Genomic DNA, 17,896 nt, shown 5'->3' with positions numbered 1-17,896 from the left:
AATCATAAGACCAGCATCCGTTGAACTTCACAAGCCTACCAATCAGATTCGTGTAATGTCGCCTATCAAAGAATAGGACAATGGAACGTTTGGGGACACTGAATGGATCATGGTGTTCTTTTTTCGGATGACAGCTAGGCGCCATTGGCTCCATTTTAACATCCTGATCATTATCATCATCAGTGGTATGACTATGGGGATACACGAGAATGTGATATAAGACGTCGAGACCCCACCTACGTTTCTGAAGCTGATTGGACTCGCGCAGATACACAGCTATGATTTAATAAACAGAATAGTGGACACATCACTCTGTCCTCGCGGATCTCGTCGCTGCACTGCAGGAGCTATCCGTATCATCGTTTCGCTCTCACCACCAAGCATCCGCACCCGGGCGCGCGCACGGTCTTCTCCAACTGTCTTTAACATAATATTCATATTCGAATATTACCACGTCGGAAAACAGGTAAATATATATATATATTTTGATAGATGTGTACCGTATTTGGTTTGTTATAGAGTCTATTTCAAGTTATTCCGAATGTATTTGTCCATCAATTGGTTGGCGGGAGTTTTGCAGGGACATTTGGAGACGCAACGAATCAACTGTGTCTGCAAGCTGAACAACAAAAACATTTTGGACTTTTTCTATAGGCCTATAGCCTACATGATAGCGTAATTGTTGTAGCCTATTCGGAAAACATATCTACAAATCAAATGACTGTCAAGGTTTAGTAATATAGCCTTTCATTTCACAATAAATGGAAAACATTCCGTGCGCATTACGCACAATTTAAAACCAGTTATCACTACATTTTAGAAGAGAAACGAATGTTTAGGCCTGCTGTTGCAGTCTTCTAGTCTATTATTCATTGTGGATTTTCAATGTCAAGTCCGTTTCATACTTGGTGCGCGTTTGCTGGTTTCAGCTGAGCTCTATAAATTAAGCATTTTGCAGCTTGGAAGTTATTTATTCTAATGCGTCAAACAAATGTATCTCTAAATGTTGATATTATTGTCAACCCAACATCACAGCTTGTCTAGGCTATAGGTGGTGTTAATAAGAAGATGAAAAACGGATTGTTGCTGGTGGCTCTGTTCCTCGTCATGAAACTCCGCTCAAGCCAGTCCAGCTGCGAGGAGCCTGCTGCTGGGGCGCTCAGATCAACTGCTGACTCAGAGGTAAGGAAGTTTCTCATCCAACCGTATCTATTTAACCCTCATATGGTAACGTTAAAAAATATTTTTATTTTATTTATCTAGGTATATAATGGTTTAAAACATAACTGTCAATTCAAAGCAAATGACTGTAGGGGGTCGGATCAAATTAAAGCCTCATCTGCGGAAAGATAACCTTTTTCATGTGTCATTCCGATTATTCTTTTTTTGGGGGGGACTGATGTCATGTCTACGAATGAGAGAAAACGATGCTTATTAATGGCATATCATCGTTGTCTTTACAGGATACTCCAGGTCTTGAAAACCTCAAGCGGACCATTCTGAAGAGATATAACGACCTAGATTATGACAGCTTTGTTGGGCTGATGGGTAGAAGGGGCGCTGGTAAGCTTCAGCTCTGTATCTGCATCTTACCATCAATCAATCAAAGTTAAGACCCTCAGCAGACAACAGTTGTCTCGGTGCTTAACTTGGACTGTTATAGGTTCCTGTACTCATTTTGGGTGCCGGTACTGTTTATATTGAAGTGCAGGAGCGCCACTATACATTTGAGCTAATATTCTGTAAGAGGAACAGGAGATCAAGCAGTAGATAATTGGAGGTGCAGGGACTCAGCTCCAGTGAGCTCCTGCCCAATTCATGCACTGAGTAATCTTTGATGATGTATAGATTAACAATGTTTAACAATGTGTCCTAGTCTTTATTTACTCAAACATGTTCAATGTTGAAGCAGGAGTTCACTGCAGGGAAATTACAGTATTCACACCACTAATTTACTTTTTATTGAATAAACATTTTTATTGGGTTTTACGCATTTTTTTTTACAATTGACTTGCTTTTTCACAGATATTTATGAAGTACCTCCTTCTCCACATAAAAGTAAGGAATAACCATTGATTTACTGTTTGTTTTACATATCAATAGGAATGTTATTAGCTTTTAACAGAACAACTGTAACTTCATATACTGCGAACACCGGCATTTGATAATGATTTAACCGTGTTTGTCAAAGGAGAGATGGATGATGTCTTTGTTGGGCTTATGGGCAGAAGAAACTTGGAACAAGGTGAGTGTGGGCGGGCGGGCGGGCGTGAGAATCTCATCTAATGTTCCTCTGCAGCTCAGTTTGTGTGGCTCAGTTGATAAGAGTGTGGTACTAGCAATAAACACCAAGGTCATGGGCTCATTCATACAGGGATTGTATTTTAAAGATGCTTTGGATAAAAGCATCTGCTAAGTAGCATACATTACCTGCAGTCAAATGACCAAAGCGCCCTCTAGTGGCCTCATGGGTGGAATGTTATTCATATTTTTCATCATTTCATCATAAGTACACCTTTTTTTTACGCTGCAAATCCGGTGTTTCTATGTCAAGCGGTTTTGTTTTAATTCAGTCTTCTGTGATGTATATGACGAGTAATATTGCGATGCAACGTCACAATGTAATACATTTCAACTCTATATCTGACATGGTACAGGTGTCTTCTTTTCTTAAGCCCATCGCCATGTGTGTGAGGTGTGTACTTTTGTTTCAAAGTAGATGTGTTTAAGACTAGAAAAAAACCACTCAGTGTGACCCTGATTTAGTCCACTGCACTAAAGGGTTAATTCATCTATACCTCCATAATAATCCAATGTGCAGTGGAGATAATGCTTTTTTTCCCCCCAGCTCAGTGACCCAGTGTGTGTTCTCTCTAACAGGCAACATGCGTCCTTTGAGAAAGGAGGCATACCCTGAGACAAGAAGAGGAGGCTTATTCTTTAATAAGTGCAGACTGAGGTGTGTGCGTGAGACATTTGCTCTCCCATATCATTTAGTAGACTCCATGCATTTGATGCTACGCAGGTTTCCACGTATGCCTTAAATACAGTACATGTGTCAGCATTAGCTCATCTCTCTACGTAGTACGCTCTTAGACAAAAGGTGGTGTCTCCAACTTCAAAGGGTTCTTCGGGCAGTCCCCATAGGAGAACCATTTGAAGAACTGTTTTTGGTTCCAGGTAGAACCCTTTTGGGTTCAACATAGAACCCTTTCTACAGAAGGTTCTACATGGAACCCAAAAGGGTTCTCCTATGGGGAGAGCAGAAGAACCCTTTTGGAACCCTTTTTTTCTCAGAGTGTAGAATACATTGAATAACAATAAGTTATATCAAGTGCTTTATATTTTCTCACGTTCTGCGTTGCATTAAACAGTACTAGAAACTTTACTGATTATAAATGTCTAACTAAAAATCCACTGTTACTTTTTTGATCCAGGTTTCGGCGTGGGTTGTAGACAAGACATTCATCCAGACCCATCCCTAACATCCAGCCAAGGCAAAACCCCTTTTCAGAAGATTGGAGTTATTATTATACAATACAGAAAAGAAACAACTATTTATTTTACAAAACAAAGTATTTGCGAAAACATCTATGGAATTTAAACTGACCAAAATCAACCTGCTACTGTAACATGTGCCCGATGAGTTGTCATAGTAACTAATAGCTATAATGTATTACCTGAAAGAAATCAGTAACAGATCCATCTGATAAGAACTATTTCTTTACCATATGTTTGTGATTCAAATTAAAGAAATAATCAAATGTGGCAACAATACTGACAATTCATTGAAAAATATTTGTTTACAACATTTTAAATCCACCATCATAGCAACGAGAATTCAAAGTGCCGGAATATGTAACCAAAAATGAACATAAAGTAGTACTGTACAAAAAATACTTTAGTACTGTAGTTATAGTAAGTATAATCTACCCCACTTTAAGGCCATTCAACTGCTTAGCATATAATCTAGAATAAATAGGAAAAACATGGCCATTACATTTGACATGAAATACACTCATACTTAGCTACACCACAGAGCAATGTAATACCATTCAAAAATGTGCTCTGTCAGCTTGACCTGACGCCGAAAACCTCAGATTCTGACGAAAACCTCGACAACGTTAAGAAACGACCATTGTTCAGTGCACACATATAAAGGTCCCTTCATATTTCTCTAAAAGTGCAATACCAATATTGAATTGAATAGTTATGGACAGTCAATTAGGGAATGGAATACAGGATCACTGTTAGTTGTGGAAATGATCATTTTCCAAATCAACATCTAAGACACAGAAATGCTTGATATCATGCTACCGGAAATGTCCAGGTCAGAATGTTTTTATGCAGCGTGGGCCTCATGAAGTAAATGATCTAGAAGTTTATACAGATGCATGGTCACTAACAGCATACTATTGGAATTCAAACAGAATATCAGACAAAACAACAACAGATATTGATTTAAAAAAACAGTTAACACATTCAAGTAAAAAGTTGTACAGTATATGGATGAATAAAACCCCCCACAACCAATTAAACTTGAACTGTGGTGGAACTGGTGCACAACGTTGGAAATATCAAACCTGTTCCTGGCATGACCATTTCACAAGTCCTGTTTCCAATCACACACAACAACACACTCCCGTTATCACCGTAAAAAAAACCCACATTCAAACGGTTCAAATCAAACAGTCCCAAATGACACCAATGCATGACCACGTTCACATTCCACTTAAGTGGAAGTTAGGCGTCGACCCAAAGAGAATCACTGCTGTCTCTCCTGTGTGACTGCAGTCCTGTTATTGTCCATGGGGATTTTACTTTCCCTCGCAGCCCCTTTATATGACACTGCCTCCATTTTGGACTGGTCTCCACCACCAACAACAATAACACCAGCTGGTATTGTCCCTCTACCAGCTGCCCCCACAGTGGCCCTTTCCGGCTCGGCCAGCCGCTCCACCAGGCCCTGGGGTAGTGGAGGTCTGTAGCGGTATCTGTAGCCGTAGGCACGGAGGTGGTAGGTCCAGTACTCCAGCGTGTACATCAGCTCTGCGTCCACATAGTGGAAGGATACTGCCAGGTCTGAGCAGCACTGGGGACCCTGGAGGAAAATAGCAAACCCAGCACTATAAAATTGCTATATGGCCTTCCACTGTATCTTTTGACAGAATCCCACCCTTAAAACACACACCTGTGACATATGCACACGCGTACACACGCACGCACACACACACACACAGCAATACAGCTCGGGAACACACACGCTTACTCCTCTGTGGCATACATCAGATCGCATCAACAGCTGTTTAAAACGGACTATTGGAGTGTGCACTGTCTATTTCACATTCCTGCAAGTATATTTGACTGGGGGAAAAACCTCATAACACATTTCTGACAGTCATTGTTAAGCAGAGGAGACACTGGCTATGTTTCCTCCACAAAGACACCTGAATGGCTTGTTTACCCCCAGGTGTATTGTCATGTGCCTTGGTGGTCCCTGTCTGACAGACTCATAATAAACGTGTCTCATTTGCATTGCAAAGCACAATGAATTACCACAAATATATGAAAGAAAATGGGAAAATGTTCCTACTGTGGACAGTGCACTGTCTCCACTGCAATCATCCATTTTAGCAATCATCCACTTTAATGTAATTTCTTTCTTTCTATGAAGGCTGGAGAGGGACAGACATCTAACGTTGTCATTTTCACAGTGATATATCCTTCACATAACATGTAGCCTATATTCAGGCTGCTCATCGAAAATGAATGTCTATATTCCATATATTGTACCTAGTTTCAGAGAGGGTTTGTGTAAGACAGTGATGCCCTGGTCAAAAAATGCCCTACCTACACTTTAATAGACAAAAAAAACCTTGAGCCGTAAATATCCAATTGGTGCACAATAGTGTACAGATGGCCATTAATTGAATTAAAGGATTATAAGAGGAAACAAGTTCGAGCTCTTGGAAAACTGTCTTCCTGACCCAGTTTGACCCTCAATTCAATGGTAATCCATTATCTGGGTTCATCTTAAACAGTCTTACATAAATAAGATAAGTACTACAGAGAGACAGAGAGAGACTGGAAAGGAAGAAAGAGAGATGGCGAGAGAGAGAGAAAAAGAGAGAGAAAAAGAGAGAGGGACAGCAACAGAGAAAGACAGAGAGAGAGAGAGAAAGAGAGAAAGAGAGGGAGAGAGAGATAGAGTGGAAGAGAGAGAGAAAGAGAGAGAAAGAGAGAGAGAGAGAGAAAGAGAGAGAAAGAGAACGAGAGAGAGAGAGAAAGAGAGAGAAAGAGAGAGAGAGAAAGAGAGAGAGAGAGAGAGAGAAAGAGAGAGAAAGAGAGAGAGAGAGAAAGAGAGAGAAAGAGAGAGAGAGAGAGAGAGACTAAGAGCAAGGTGAGCTCTGGCTTGTATCTTAAAAATCTGTGGAACTGAAAGCCAACAAAAGTAACGACAACAAGAGAAGGAGAAAGAGAGAGAGAGCTCAGTGGTGACTGACCTCTACGATGGGGTAGTAGCAGTAGTTCCAGTACCAGAAGCTCTTGGAGAACTTCCCAGTCAGGTGGTGTTCCGGCACGAATGGATGAAACGTCTCCCGCTGCCATGTATCCCTGGAGTCCATGGCCAGAACCCCCATCTTCTCCAGACACTGTCCCAGAGCCAAGTCCTCCACAGAGGTGGTATGGGTACACACCTTGGTCTTGAACCCCTCCACGAACCTCCTGAGGGCCTCCTTACTCAACACATACCCCGCTCCGCCACTCATGTACCCCTGCTTGGCGTAGGGCTTGAAGCGCTTGCCGAAGTAGAGGGGCTCCTCGGGCGTGTGATTGGACAGGACCCAGCGGAGGTTGTCCACCACTACGAAGGTGTCGTCGTCCGCCTTGAGGAACCAGTCGGCTTCGTTCCCATGATGCTCCAGGGCATAGTGGAAGGCCCGGATGGTCTTCCAGTAGAGCTGGTCGCGGCCCTCCCCTGTCCCCAGCCCTACGGTGGGGAAGTCTGGCGAAGAAGAAGAGTGCTTCATTGTCCATTTTCCTACTGTTTTTTTGCTTTCTAATGCAACCTCCCCCAGAGTCAGTCAGGCACAAAGCACAGAGTCAGCCATTGTGCATCACAGCAGTTAGGGTCACGGGCCTTACTCAAGGGAAACAAGGCACGAGATAGCATCTATATAGGATCCTTTTGACCAGATGTTTCCCGTTGGTCATGGGATTCAAACCGGCCCGCCTCAATACCCTTCTAGGCTACCTGGCTGGGTACCCACCTGGGTCGTCGACAGAGCTCATGAAGACCACCACGTTGCAGTGGCGGCTCCAGGTGGCCTTGACATGGCGGGCCTTTGTCTGCAGGTTACTGGGGCCCGTCATCACCCAGCACAGGATGCGCACCTTCCGGTACAACTCATCTGCCACGCGACTGTCCTCACCTGAAAATCATCGCCACACCACTTTTAAGCTGAAATCCTTAAAGGGGCAATCAGCAGTAGAAACAATAACAAAGCGTTGTCCCCCACCCCTGTTTCGGTAAAAAAAAAACGGAGTAAAGCTTAGCTAATTCATTAGACAGAGCTATGGATGCCCAAGGAAGATCCATGATATAAAAATGATCGTTTTAACCTTGTTTTGAGGCTATATATATAATGTTTTTTACATTTACTTTGTTTACAAACATTGGGGTAAAACAAGCTTATGTTTCGTGTTCTGATGGGTTACGACAGTTGAACTAAGCTCATAAGGCATTTACAAGATATATTCTACAAGAATCAATGGGTACACATCATATCATTTCTAAGTCCAACAATGAATGTAAGCAACTGCTGCTTGCCCATCTAATTGGTAGAACCTCCATGATATTACAACACACACAGTTTTTTCCCCCAACTGACATCACGAGCAATAGAAGAGCAGAATATGTACTTGCAATTAGTTTTTACCAAGCTGCCGGAGGCTCCACAAGTTGGTTTCACCAACAAAACAATAACAAAGGCACTGGGGACGAACAGTGGTGCAGTGTCCCCTTATACAGGAATAGAGTAACACTGTATATTAGTCATATTTACATGGCTAGATGTATGTTTTGGAAAGAGTCTTTTTATTCTCATAATTTAGTGTCTTAATAATTTTGGCAGCCAAGAGGTTCATTTTCAATATTAAAGTACAAAACATTCACAACGCACTTCTTTCAAACTTCCACACAGATTTACGAGATCTTCAGAGGCACTCAATTTCCTTTCACTGGGATGGGCCCTGGCCTTATTGGGCCTGTGTACCTGTGTGGTGCGGGACGTTGAGATTGATGAGGGCTGCTCTCTCCACACTGGCCTGCCTCTCCTCTGCCACCGCTGCTACTGAGTTGCCCTGGACCCCTCCCAGCACAGGGAGCTCCATGCTCCTCTCAAACCATAGCTGTATGTTCACATTATAAATATGGTGTGGTACAAGTACAAACCAGTTTACTGACGGATAACACCAAGCATCAAACATCAACACAGTCAACAGTAACGACAGATGTACTACGTAGGTGCACTAATGCAGGGAGAGAGTACCGTAATGACAGGTGTATATGGCTATCTGAATAATAATTACAGAAGTATATTATTGTAATATTATATGGCTACCTGAATAGTTGATATAGGTGTTTAAGGCCACTAGATTATAGATGTGTAACACACCTGGCGCAGGAAGAGGTACAGGCTGAGGGTCCCAACTACGAAACCCAAGTAGAAGCAGAACCTGGAGGCACTCAGACCTTTCATGGTGGTATCCTCCTCCTCCTTCCTCTCCTCCTCCTCCTCCTTCTCCTCTCTGGTACTTCCTGGTCCACTCCAATTACAGCATCTCTTCTGAGATTGGAACACAATGGCATTGAAAAGGCAGAAACATATGTCGACCATTTACTTCACCTATTGTTTTCGTCAGGCTCAAAATATTCAGAATATAGCTGATACTAATCTCTACTTATCTTGCATGGAACATGATAGTTCTGTCCAACTGTCTGTATTATATACACACTGAAGGCCAAGTCAGGGGCCTTGCTCTATTTCGTTTTATTTTCCCCGGTAAGTTGACTGAGAACACATTCTCCTTTACAGCAACGGCCAGGGGAATAGTTACAGGGGAGAGGAGGAGGGATGAATGAATGAGACAATTGAAAGGTGGCCATGATGGTATGAGGGCCAGATTGGGAATTTAACCAGGACACCGGGGTTAACACCCCTATTCTTACGATAAGTGCCATGGGATCTTTAGTGACCACAGAGAATCAGGACACCCATTTAATGTCCCATCCGATAGGCAACTGTCACAGGGCAATGTCCCCAATCACTGGCATGGGGCTTCTTTTTTTCTACGGATCAATATTTTTGGGGAACTCAGAGTTTCAACTTATTGTTGAGAGTTAGAATAGTAGAATGCACAAGGTGCAATTTCAATATTTGGTTGTGCAACAGCTAACCTTTTTGAGATTGGTAAATGAGTCTAGTGGAAGGCTATCTAAATTTGTAGTAATCATGGTCGAATTACCGACTGGGGGGCACCCATTCCTTTTATTAGTGACGCGTCATATTAAAAACGGCAAACATTTCTCTTCACCCTATGACAAAATGTGTAGAATTGCAGAAAATTAAAAATAATTTTCTCCGCCCCATGGAGTGGAATTACATGATATGAGTTATAAAATAGCAAAATCAACTCTCTACCCCATTGCAAAATATGTAGATTTGCAGCCAAGTGCTTTAAAAACTGAAAAGTTTTTTATACGCCACATGGCAAAATGTGTAGAAAATGTTTTGCTCGCAAGGTGTGGGAAACAAAATGTAGTTTAGGGCCCCCAAAATGGTGGAGCCAGCTGGGACTATATGTGTGGGTATGGATGTGTGTATGCAGACACTTGAGCCAATGCAGCCTCCCATGATGAGTTCATATTTTTTTGTGGCACCCACCCCCCATCTAAATTGCCAATCTCTGTCCTAGTGAGATAAGTCTATCCTCTTGTTGTATAAATAACTTTTAGATGAGATTGAAACTACTACAATGGAACAGCAAACAGCAAACAGGAGTGGCTAATGTCTCTGAAACGTCTTTCTAAATGTCACTTTTGACATTCTGCTGTAGCTCAATGGACGACATTCTAGCAAATTGGCCACTCCCGTTTGCTGTTTCACACTAGTAGCATTGAGGTTATATTGAGGTGAGAGACCGCTAATCGTGGACGAGGAAGTTAATAATGTACACTAAGTAGGCCACGCATATGCCCTTAACAGACAGACTCTGCTGCCTGCCTGCCTTAAAAGGACTGAAAAACACGTACAACACAGTGACAACACAATAATAACACAGAGGCTACATTGTATACAGTTTAGAGCTATCGTCATTCAACCACTATCTTCTATCTATTATTGGTGAGGTGTGAGAGTTATAAGCAGAGTTTAGATTCATTGCAGGATTCCTAATTCTTCTGAATTGATATTCTTCAGAAATTAAACACAATTATATTCACAACATTGTCATATGCCATTTTTACAACAGTAGCCGGTCTTGAATGGAGATTCACTGAGTCAACGTTACAGAGACCGTCAAGACAACATCACCGTGACGCTAATTAACGCTATGATTTTATCACCGTCAAAATCATTTGGATAAAGCAATAGCTTTCCATCAGACAAAGACATTGCATCTGTTTATCACCAGTTATTGTGTCCCGAAATATCATCATTACCTGCGTTTGTTGATCAGAGTCGCTTGTAACCAACGTGAGAAGGAAAACCTCTACGTTGAGTGCATCCTAGACTACAATGAATTCCAAAAGCCTATTGTTTTTCATACATTTCGAGACTAACCGACGGCATAGAACAATCACACCATCAACAGAAAGAGTGGGTCAGACCTATATTTAAATTTGTAAAGGCCCCCCGTATATTTAATCGTTCGGGAAATAAAAGACAACATGAGGAGGAACCCTACTGTAAAATCCACATTCTTCAGCATCACCGGGTAATCTCTGAGACCGTAGCATTTGATTTGTTGAAATTGTACTGCTTGTGGCCGGCCTCCTTGCGGTTGAGAGGAACAGCCTGTGCGAGACGCTACACAGAATTAAAAGGATGTTTGAAGCCTGGGTAAAGATTCAAAAAAAAGTGTAGGTTATTTCGCAATTCCAGATTATTTGTAGGTCAGTGAATCTGCGCATCACCTTGTTCACACCAATACTCAGACCATTTACATAATCCATTGGATAATTTCTCAATGTTCACTTATTTTGGAGCTAGTCTGTATTAAAAAAAAAATTATATTTATAAATGGTATAATTATGTGCTATGTTTGAGTTTGCTCCCTCCATCACCCCAAGATGAATTGTTTGACCACTGTAGTCTTGCTTAACTACACACTTCACTGCTTTGATTGATGCAGCTAAACCACAACTGTCTATCCTAAAATGAACATGCACCTGCAAAAGAAAATTCAAGGAACAAAAATATAAATGCAACATGTAAAGTGTCGGTCCCAGAAATGATCATTACAGACAAAAACCTTATTTCTCTCAAATGTTGTGCACAAATTTGTTTACATTCCTGTTAGTGATCATTTGTCATTTGCCAAGGTAATCCATTCACTTGACAGGTGTATATCAAGAAGTGGATTAAACAGCATGATCCTGACACAGTCACTCTAAAATGTGCAGTTTTGTCACAACACAATGCCACAGATGTCTCAAGTTTTGAGGGAGCATGCAACTGGCATGCCGACTGCAGGAGTGTCCACCAGAGTTGATGCCAGATAATTGAATGTTTATTTCTCTACCATAAGCCGCTGCCAACGTTGTTTTAGAGAATTTGGCGGTACGTCCAACCAGCCTCACAAACGCAGACCACGTGTAAACATGCCAGCCCAAGACCTCCACATCCGTCTTCTTTAGCTGCGGGATTGTCTGAGATCAGCCACCCGGACAGCTGATGAAACTAAAGGGGTATTTCTGTCTGTCATAGAGCCCCTTGTGGGGAAAAACTCATCCTGATTAGTTGAGCCTGGCTCCACAGTGGGTGGGCCTATACCCTCCCACCTATGGCTGCACCCCTGCCCAGTCATGTGAAATCCATAGATCTGGGCCTAATGAATTTATTTAAATTGACCGACTCCCTTATATGAACTGTAACTAACTTACATTTTTGTTCAGTATATTTTGTTGTGCTGTTGTTGCATTTGTATTGGTGTTTCATGTCTGATGCGCTCAGGGTGTTGTTACATGTCATTGGTGAAGTCATTGTAGCCTATCATTTCACTTCCCCTTTGAAAACCATGAGCACTGACTGACTAGGCTTTGCTGTACCACAGCCGAAGCCTGCCAGCAGCCTACCTACCTAGAGGTTGCATCTTGTCTATTACAATGTACCAATTCGTAAACATGTGTAAGTATCTTGCGTCATTCTTCGGAGGTGAAATCGAAATAAGCATTTCTGCTCTAGGGTAGGAATTATGTTGAAATAGGGGCGGCTTTATAGGCTAGCCTACTAATCTCAATCAAGTATTTAAAGGTCCATTTGATCATTCTGCCTGCCCTGACCCTGAGCCTGCCTGCCGTTCTGTACCTTGTTACACCTCCCTGGATTACTGACCTCTGCCTGCCATGACCCTGAGCCTGCCTGCCGTTCTGTACCTTGTTACACCTCCCTGGATTACTGACCTCTGCCTGCCATGACCCTGAGCCTGCCTGCCGTTCCGTACCTTTCGGACTCTGCTCTGGATTAGTGACCTCTGCCTACCATGACCCTGAGCCTGCCTGCCGTTCCGTACCTTTCGGACTCTGCTCTGGATTAGTGACCTCTGCCTACCATGACCCTGAGCCTGCCTGCCGTTCCGCACCTTTCGGACTCTGCTCTGGATTACTGACCTCTGCCTACCATGACCCTGAGCCTGCCTGCCGTTCCGCACCTTTCGGACTCTGCTCTGGATTACTGACCTCTGCCTACCATGACCCTGAGCCTGCCTGCCGTTCCGTACCTTTCGGACTCTGCTCTGGATTACTGACCTCTGCCTACCATGACCCTGAGCCTGCCTGCCGTTCCGTACCTTCGGACTCTGCTCTGGATTACTGACCTCTGCCTACCATGACCCTGAGCCTGCCTGCCGTTCCGTACCTTTCGGACTCTGCTCTGGATTACTGACCTCTGCCTACCATGACCCTGAGCCTGCCTGCCGTTCCGTACCTTTCGGACTCTGCTCTGGATTACTGACCTCTGCCTACCATGACCCTGAGCCTGCCTGCCGTTCCGTACCTTTCGGACTCTGCTCTGGATTAGTGAACTGCCTGTTGTTTGCCTGCCCCCTGTTTTTGTAGTAAACATTTGTTACGGTCTGCATCTGGGTCTTCTCCTGGGCCTTGACAACATCGTCATATTTAATCCAAGTTGCTATTTCCAACGCACATCTCTGTTATTTCTGATTTAAAAAAATGCAGCATAGCAAATCGAGAGATCCAATACCGACATGTTTTCTTTAAAGATGCAAACGCAGGCCTATCTTTGCTATAAATGTATTTGACTTATTTATTAAGAAGAATCCTAGAGTGTCAGCTATAGACGTACAAAAATCTCTGGAACATGCTAACATCTCTGTTGACGAGTCTACGATTTGTAAAACACTACACAAGAATGGTGTTCATGGGAGGACACCACGGAAGAAGCCACTGCTGTCCAAAAACATTATTGCTGCACGTCTGAAGTTTGCAAAAGTGCACCTGGATGTTCCACAGTGCTTCCTGCAAAATATTCTGTGGACAGATTAAACTAAAGTTGAGTTGTATCATGTTTCCATCGAAGCTATCCAGGCCCTCAGCAAAGCAGCCCAAACCATGAGGTTCCCTCCACCATACTTTACAGTTGGGATGAGGTTTTGATGTTGGTGTGCTGTGCTGTGCCTTTTTATCTCCACACATCTGTTCCTTCCTTCCAGCATCTCAGTCACCTCTTCACTGTTGACGTTGAGACTGGTGTTTTGTGGGTACTATTTAATGAAGCTGCCAGTTGAGGACTTGTGAGGCGTCTGTTTCTCAAAAAACATTGTTATGATTCTGAACGTTCAGATAGCTAGCAACAATAACAAGAAGCTGCCTTGTGGGGAATCGTAGGTGGCTAGTTTTTTTTTGGGGGGGGGGGGGGTAGATCAGCTTTAATATTGCAGATAGATTGTAGCTTCCATCAATGTAGACGTCTGCATCATTTTTGCATCAATCCCTAATATTTTGTTTTGTAAATATATACAATACCAGTCAAAAGTTTGGACACACCTACTCATTCAAGGGTTTTTCTTTATTTTTACTATTTTCTACATTGTATAATAATAGTGAAGACATCAAAAACATGAAATAACACATATGGAATCATGTAGTAACCAAAAAAGTGTTAAACAAATCAAAATATATTTTATATTTGAGATTCTTCACAGTAGCCTTGATTACTACTTTGCACACTCATTGCATTCTCTCAAACAGCTTCACTTGGAATGCTTTTCCAACAGGCTTGAAGGAGTTCCCACATGTGCTGCTTTTCCTTCAATCTGCAGTCCAACTCATCCCAAACCATCTCAATTGGGTTGAGGTCAGGTGATTGTGGAGGCCAAGTCATCCGATGCAGCACTCCATCACTCTCCTTCTTGGTCAAAAAGCCATTACACAGCCTGGAGGTGTGTTGGGTCATTGTCCCGTTGAAAATGAAATGATAGTCCCACTAAGCGCAAACCAGATGGGATGACGTACCGCTGCAGAATGCTGTGGTAGCCATGCTAGTTAAGTGTGCCTTGAATTCCAGGAAAGGACCCCCACACCATCACACCTTCTCCTCCATGCTTCACGGTTGGAACCATACATGCGGAGATCATCTGTTCACCCACTCTGCATCTCACAAAGCCACGGAGGTTGGAAACAAAAATCTCAAATTTGGACTGATCAGACAAAAATACAGATTTCCAATGGTCTAATGTCCATTGCTCATGTTTCTTTGCCCAAGTAAGTCTCTTCTTATTATTGGTGTCCTTTAGTAGTGGTTTCTTCGCAGCAATTAGACCACGAATGCCTGATTCACGCAGTCTCCTCTGAACAGTTGATGTTGAGATGTGTTTGTTACTTGAACTCTGTAATGCATTTATTTGGACTGCAATTTCTGAGGCTGGTAACTCTACTGAACCTATCCTCTGCAGCAGAGGTAACTCTGGGTCTTCCTTTCCTGTGGCGGTCCTCATGAGAGCCAGTTTCATCATAGCGCTTGATGGTTTTTGCGACTGCACTTAAGAAACTTTCAAAGTTCTTGAAATTATCGGATTGACTGACCTTCATGTCTTAAAGTAATGATGGACTGTCGTTTCACTTTGCTTGTTTGAGAATGTTTTTGCCATAATATGGACTTGGTCTTTTACCAAATAGGGCTATCTTCTGTATACCACCCCTACCTTGTCACAACACAACTGACAACGCAATCGTTTCTGCTGTCTAATTTCCATTGTAAAATTAATGGTTTCAGATATTATTATAATCCCCCTTAGCCGACACCAATGTCGTCAGCTCGTCTTTCTGGGGTCCAACGCATAACGAAAAAGACATTAAAGACGCAAATGCGTTACAATTTTCATACATGTTAAACATTAACATAGACTTTACAGACTTATACACTGACAAAATATATACATGTAACATGTAAGGTGTTGGTCCCATGTTTCATGAGCTGAAATAAAAGATCCCAGAAATGTTCCATATGCACAAAAAAGCATATTTCTCTCAAATGCTGTGCACACATTTGTTTTCATCCATGTTAGTGAGCATTTCTCCTTAATCAAGATAATCCATCCACCTGACAGGTGTGGCATATCAAGAAGCTGATTATACAGCATGATCATTACACAGGTGCACCTTGTACTGGGGACAATAAAAGGCCCAAAACTGCTAAAATGTGTAGTTTTGTCACACAACACAATGCTACAGATGTCAAAAATGTTGAGGGAGCGTGCAATTGGTATGCTGACTGCAGGAATGTTCACCAGAGCTGTTGCCAGATAATTTAATGGTAATTTCTCTACCATAAGCTGCCTCCAACGTTGTTTTAAAGAATTTGGCAGTTCGTCTAACCAGCTTCACAACCGCAGATCACGTGTAACCACGCCAGCCCAGGACCTCCACATCCGGCTTCTTCACCAGCGGGATGGTCTTAGACCAGCCACCTGGACAGCTGATGAAACTACGTATACAGACGGCTACGAATAATATAGACGAGCCCCCTCGTTGTAGATAGTGTGGTCTACAGCTTATCATGAGATACTCTACCTCAGGCGAGCAATACCTCGAGACTTCTTTAACATTAGACATCGCACACCAGCATTTATTGACAAATAGACCCACAACCCCCACCCCTCGTCTTACCAGACGTCACTACACTGTCCTGGCAGATACACAGAAAAACCAGCCAGCTCTATATTATCCATGTTGTCGTTCAACCACGACTTGGTGAACATAAGATATTACATTTTTTTATGTACAGTTGGTAGGATAGTCTCGACCGTAGATCATCGAGTTTGTTTTCCAGTTATTGCACGTTAGCCAATAATACAGATGGCAATGGCAATTTACTCACTTGCCTATGAATCCTAACAAGACATCCCAACCTTCTCCAGCTTTTCTTCAAGCAAACGACAGGATTTTGGACCTGTTCTCCGGAAAGCAGTATATCCTTTGTGTCGGACTCATTGAAGAAAACATCTTTGTCCAGTTCGAGGTGAGTAATCGCTCTTTTTGGTCATACGAGACGGTAGCAGCAACTTTATGTACATAATAAGATACAAACAATGCGAAAAAAAATAAACAAAATTGCCCAGTTGGTTAGGAGCCCGTAAAACGTCAGCCTGGCGCCATTATTGATCGCGTGGGTGTCAATCTCATTCGATGGAGGGCCTGGTGTCTGTGGGTTTTGGTTTTTCCTTTCACAGTCTGCCCTCTGTGGAAATAGTTTGACACGTGACCTAGAGAAATAGTTGAGATGAAAGGAGAAAATAGAGAAGAGAGTTTTTAAACCTACTGAAACTGTCTCGACCTCTCCCCCTGCCCAGGGTGGTTGCCAAATAGAGCCTATATTATTTGTGCTTGTTGAAGGAAATTGGCTGGAGCATTAAAAAAAACATTTTGGCCTGTAGCAGGTGTAGGCAACTAGATTCAACTGCGAGACGATTTTTGTCTGAGATATTTTAAAATAACAATCACTTCATACCTTGATTACATTGAGAAACAATCACATCTCTTTTGTCAATTGAAGGAATACTTGGTGACTTGGGTTTTGTTCCAACTTAAGTGACTTGTGTTTTGTCTGTTTTTGACAACTTGCCAGTTGTGGTTTTGTTTTCCACTGTGACATAGAAAGAGGGTTCGCTCTCAACTAATAGAGACAGTCACTGCACCTTTGAAATGGAAATCATCTGGATATCTTGGCGTTTTGAACTGGTTATACAAACCAAGAGTAGCGCTTTGTAAATCAGGTCAACGTTCAATGATGTGTACACAGACACCCTAAACTAAATGATTTTCCATTGTGAACTCTGGTCATTGAACATTTTCAGGAATAAAACAAGTCATTCATTTTGTCATTCATTTGGATTTTTATGATTTACTCGAATCCACTTGCTGTGATCACAATGTATTTGCTGACAGGCAATGTATTGTGCTTGGCGATTTCAATTCAAATGTGCAGTTACCACCCAGGAAAAGTGCACTTTTGCCCTGTATACCTTTAATCAGTTATTTGGCCTGAAACAACTGATTGCTAAGCCAATCACAGTGTGTATTGACAGTAAATCAACTTTGATTTTTGATTATTGTACAAGACCAAGAAAAAAATGTCAATCAGGAGATATTTGTTTT

The 17,896-nt window shown here is 42.3% G+C and overlaps 2 protein-coding genes across 2 annotated transcripts; one reads left to right on the top strand and one right to left on the bottom strand.

Annotated features, from left to right (window-relative positions):
- Positions 1-230: 230 nt before the first annotated feature.
- Positions 231-3,768, top strand: tac3a (tachykinin precursor 3a). Its single transcript, XM_064957608.1, has 7 exons — positions 231-466; positions 1,036-1,182; positions 1,464-1,563; positions 2,026-2,058; positions 2,192-2,245; positions 2,881-2,959; positions 3,438-3,768. The coding sequence occupies exons 2-7, from the start codon at positions 1,069-1,071 to the stop codon at positions 3,454-3,456; spliced, it is 399 nt and encodes a 132-aa protein (XP_064813680.1). The 5' UTR covers positions 231-466; positions 1,036-1,068; the 3' UTR covers positions 3,457-3,768.
- LOC135528491 (glycoprotein-N-acetylgalactosamine 3-beta-galactosyltransferase 1-B-like) lies at positions 3,539-8,775 on the bottom strand. Its single transcript, XM_064957607.1, has 5 exons — positions 8,679-8,775; positions 8,277-8,412; positions 7,272-7,433; positions 6,504-7,006; positions 3,539-5,101 (listed from the first exon to the last, which is right to left on the bottom strand). The coding sequence occupies exons 1-5, from the start codon at positions 8,760-8,762 to the stop codon at positions 4,766-4,768; spliced, it is 1,221 nt and encodes a 406-aa protein (XP_064813679.1). The 5' UTR covers positions 8,763-8,775; the 3' UTR covers positions 3,539-4,765.
- Between the last annotated feature and the right edge of the window lie 9,121 nt (positions 8,776-17,896).

The sequence above is a fragment of the Oncorhynchus masou genome, chromosome 33 (assembly GCF_036934945.1).
Source record: "Oncorhynchus masou masou isolate Uvic2021 chromosome 33, UVic_Omas_1.1, whole genome shotgun sequence".
Lineage (NCBI taxonomy): Eukaryota > Metazoa > Chordata > Actinopteri > Salmoniformes > Salmonidae > Oncorhynchus > Oncorhynchus masou.
Note: the sequence above shows the minus strand (reverse complement) of the source record. Positions and strands in the feature narration are given on the sequence as shown.

Coding starts and splice junctions, on each gene's coding strand:
- tac3a (XM_064957608.1), top strand. CDS start 1,069: ATGAAAAACGGATTGTTGCTGGTGGCTCTGTTCCTCGTCATGAAACTC. Junction 2,059..2,191: donor ACCTCCTTCTCCACATAAAA/GTAAGGAATAAC, acceptor TGTTTGTCAAAG/GAGAGATGGATGATGTCTTT. Junction 2,246..2,880: donor CAGAAGAAACTTGGAACAAG/GTGAGTGTGGGC, acceptor TCTCTCTAACAG/GCAACATGCGTCCTTTGAGA.
- LOC135528491 (XM_064957607.1), bottom strand. CDS start 8,762: ATGAAAGGTCTGAGTGCCTCCAGGTTCTGCTTCTACTTGGGTTTCGTA. Junction 8,413..8,678: donor TGTACCTCTTCCTGCGCCAG/GTGTGTTACACA, acceptor GTGAACATACAG/CTATGGTTTGAGAGGAGCAT. Junction 5,102..6,503: donor GCTACTACCCCATCGTAGAG/GTCAGTCACCAC, acceptor ATTTTCCTCCAG/GGTCCCCAGTGCTGCTCAGA.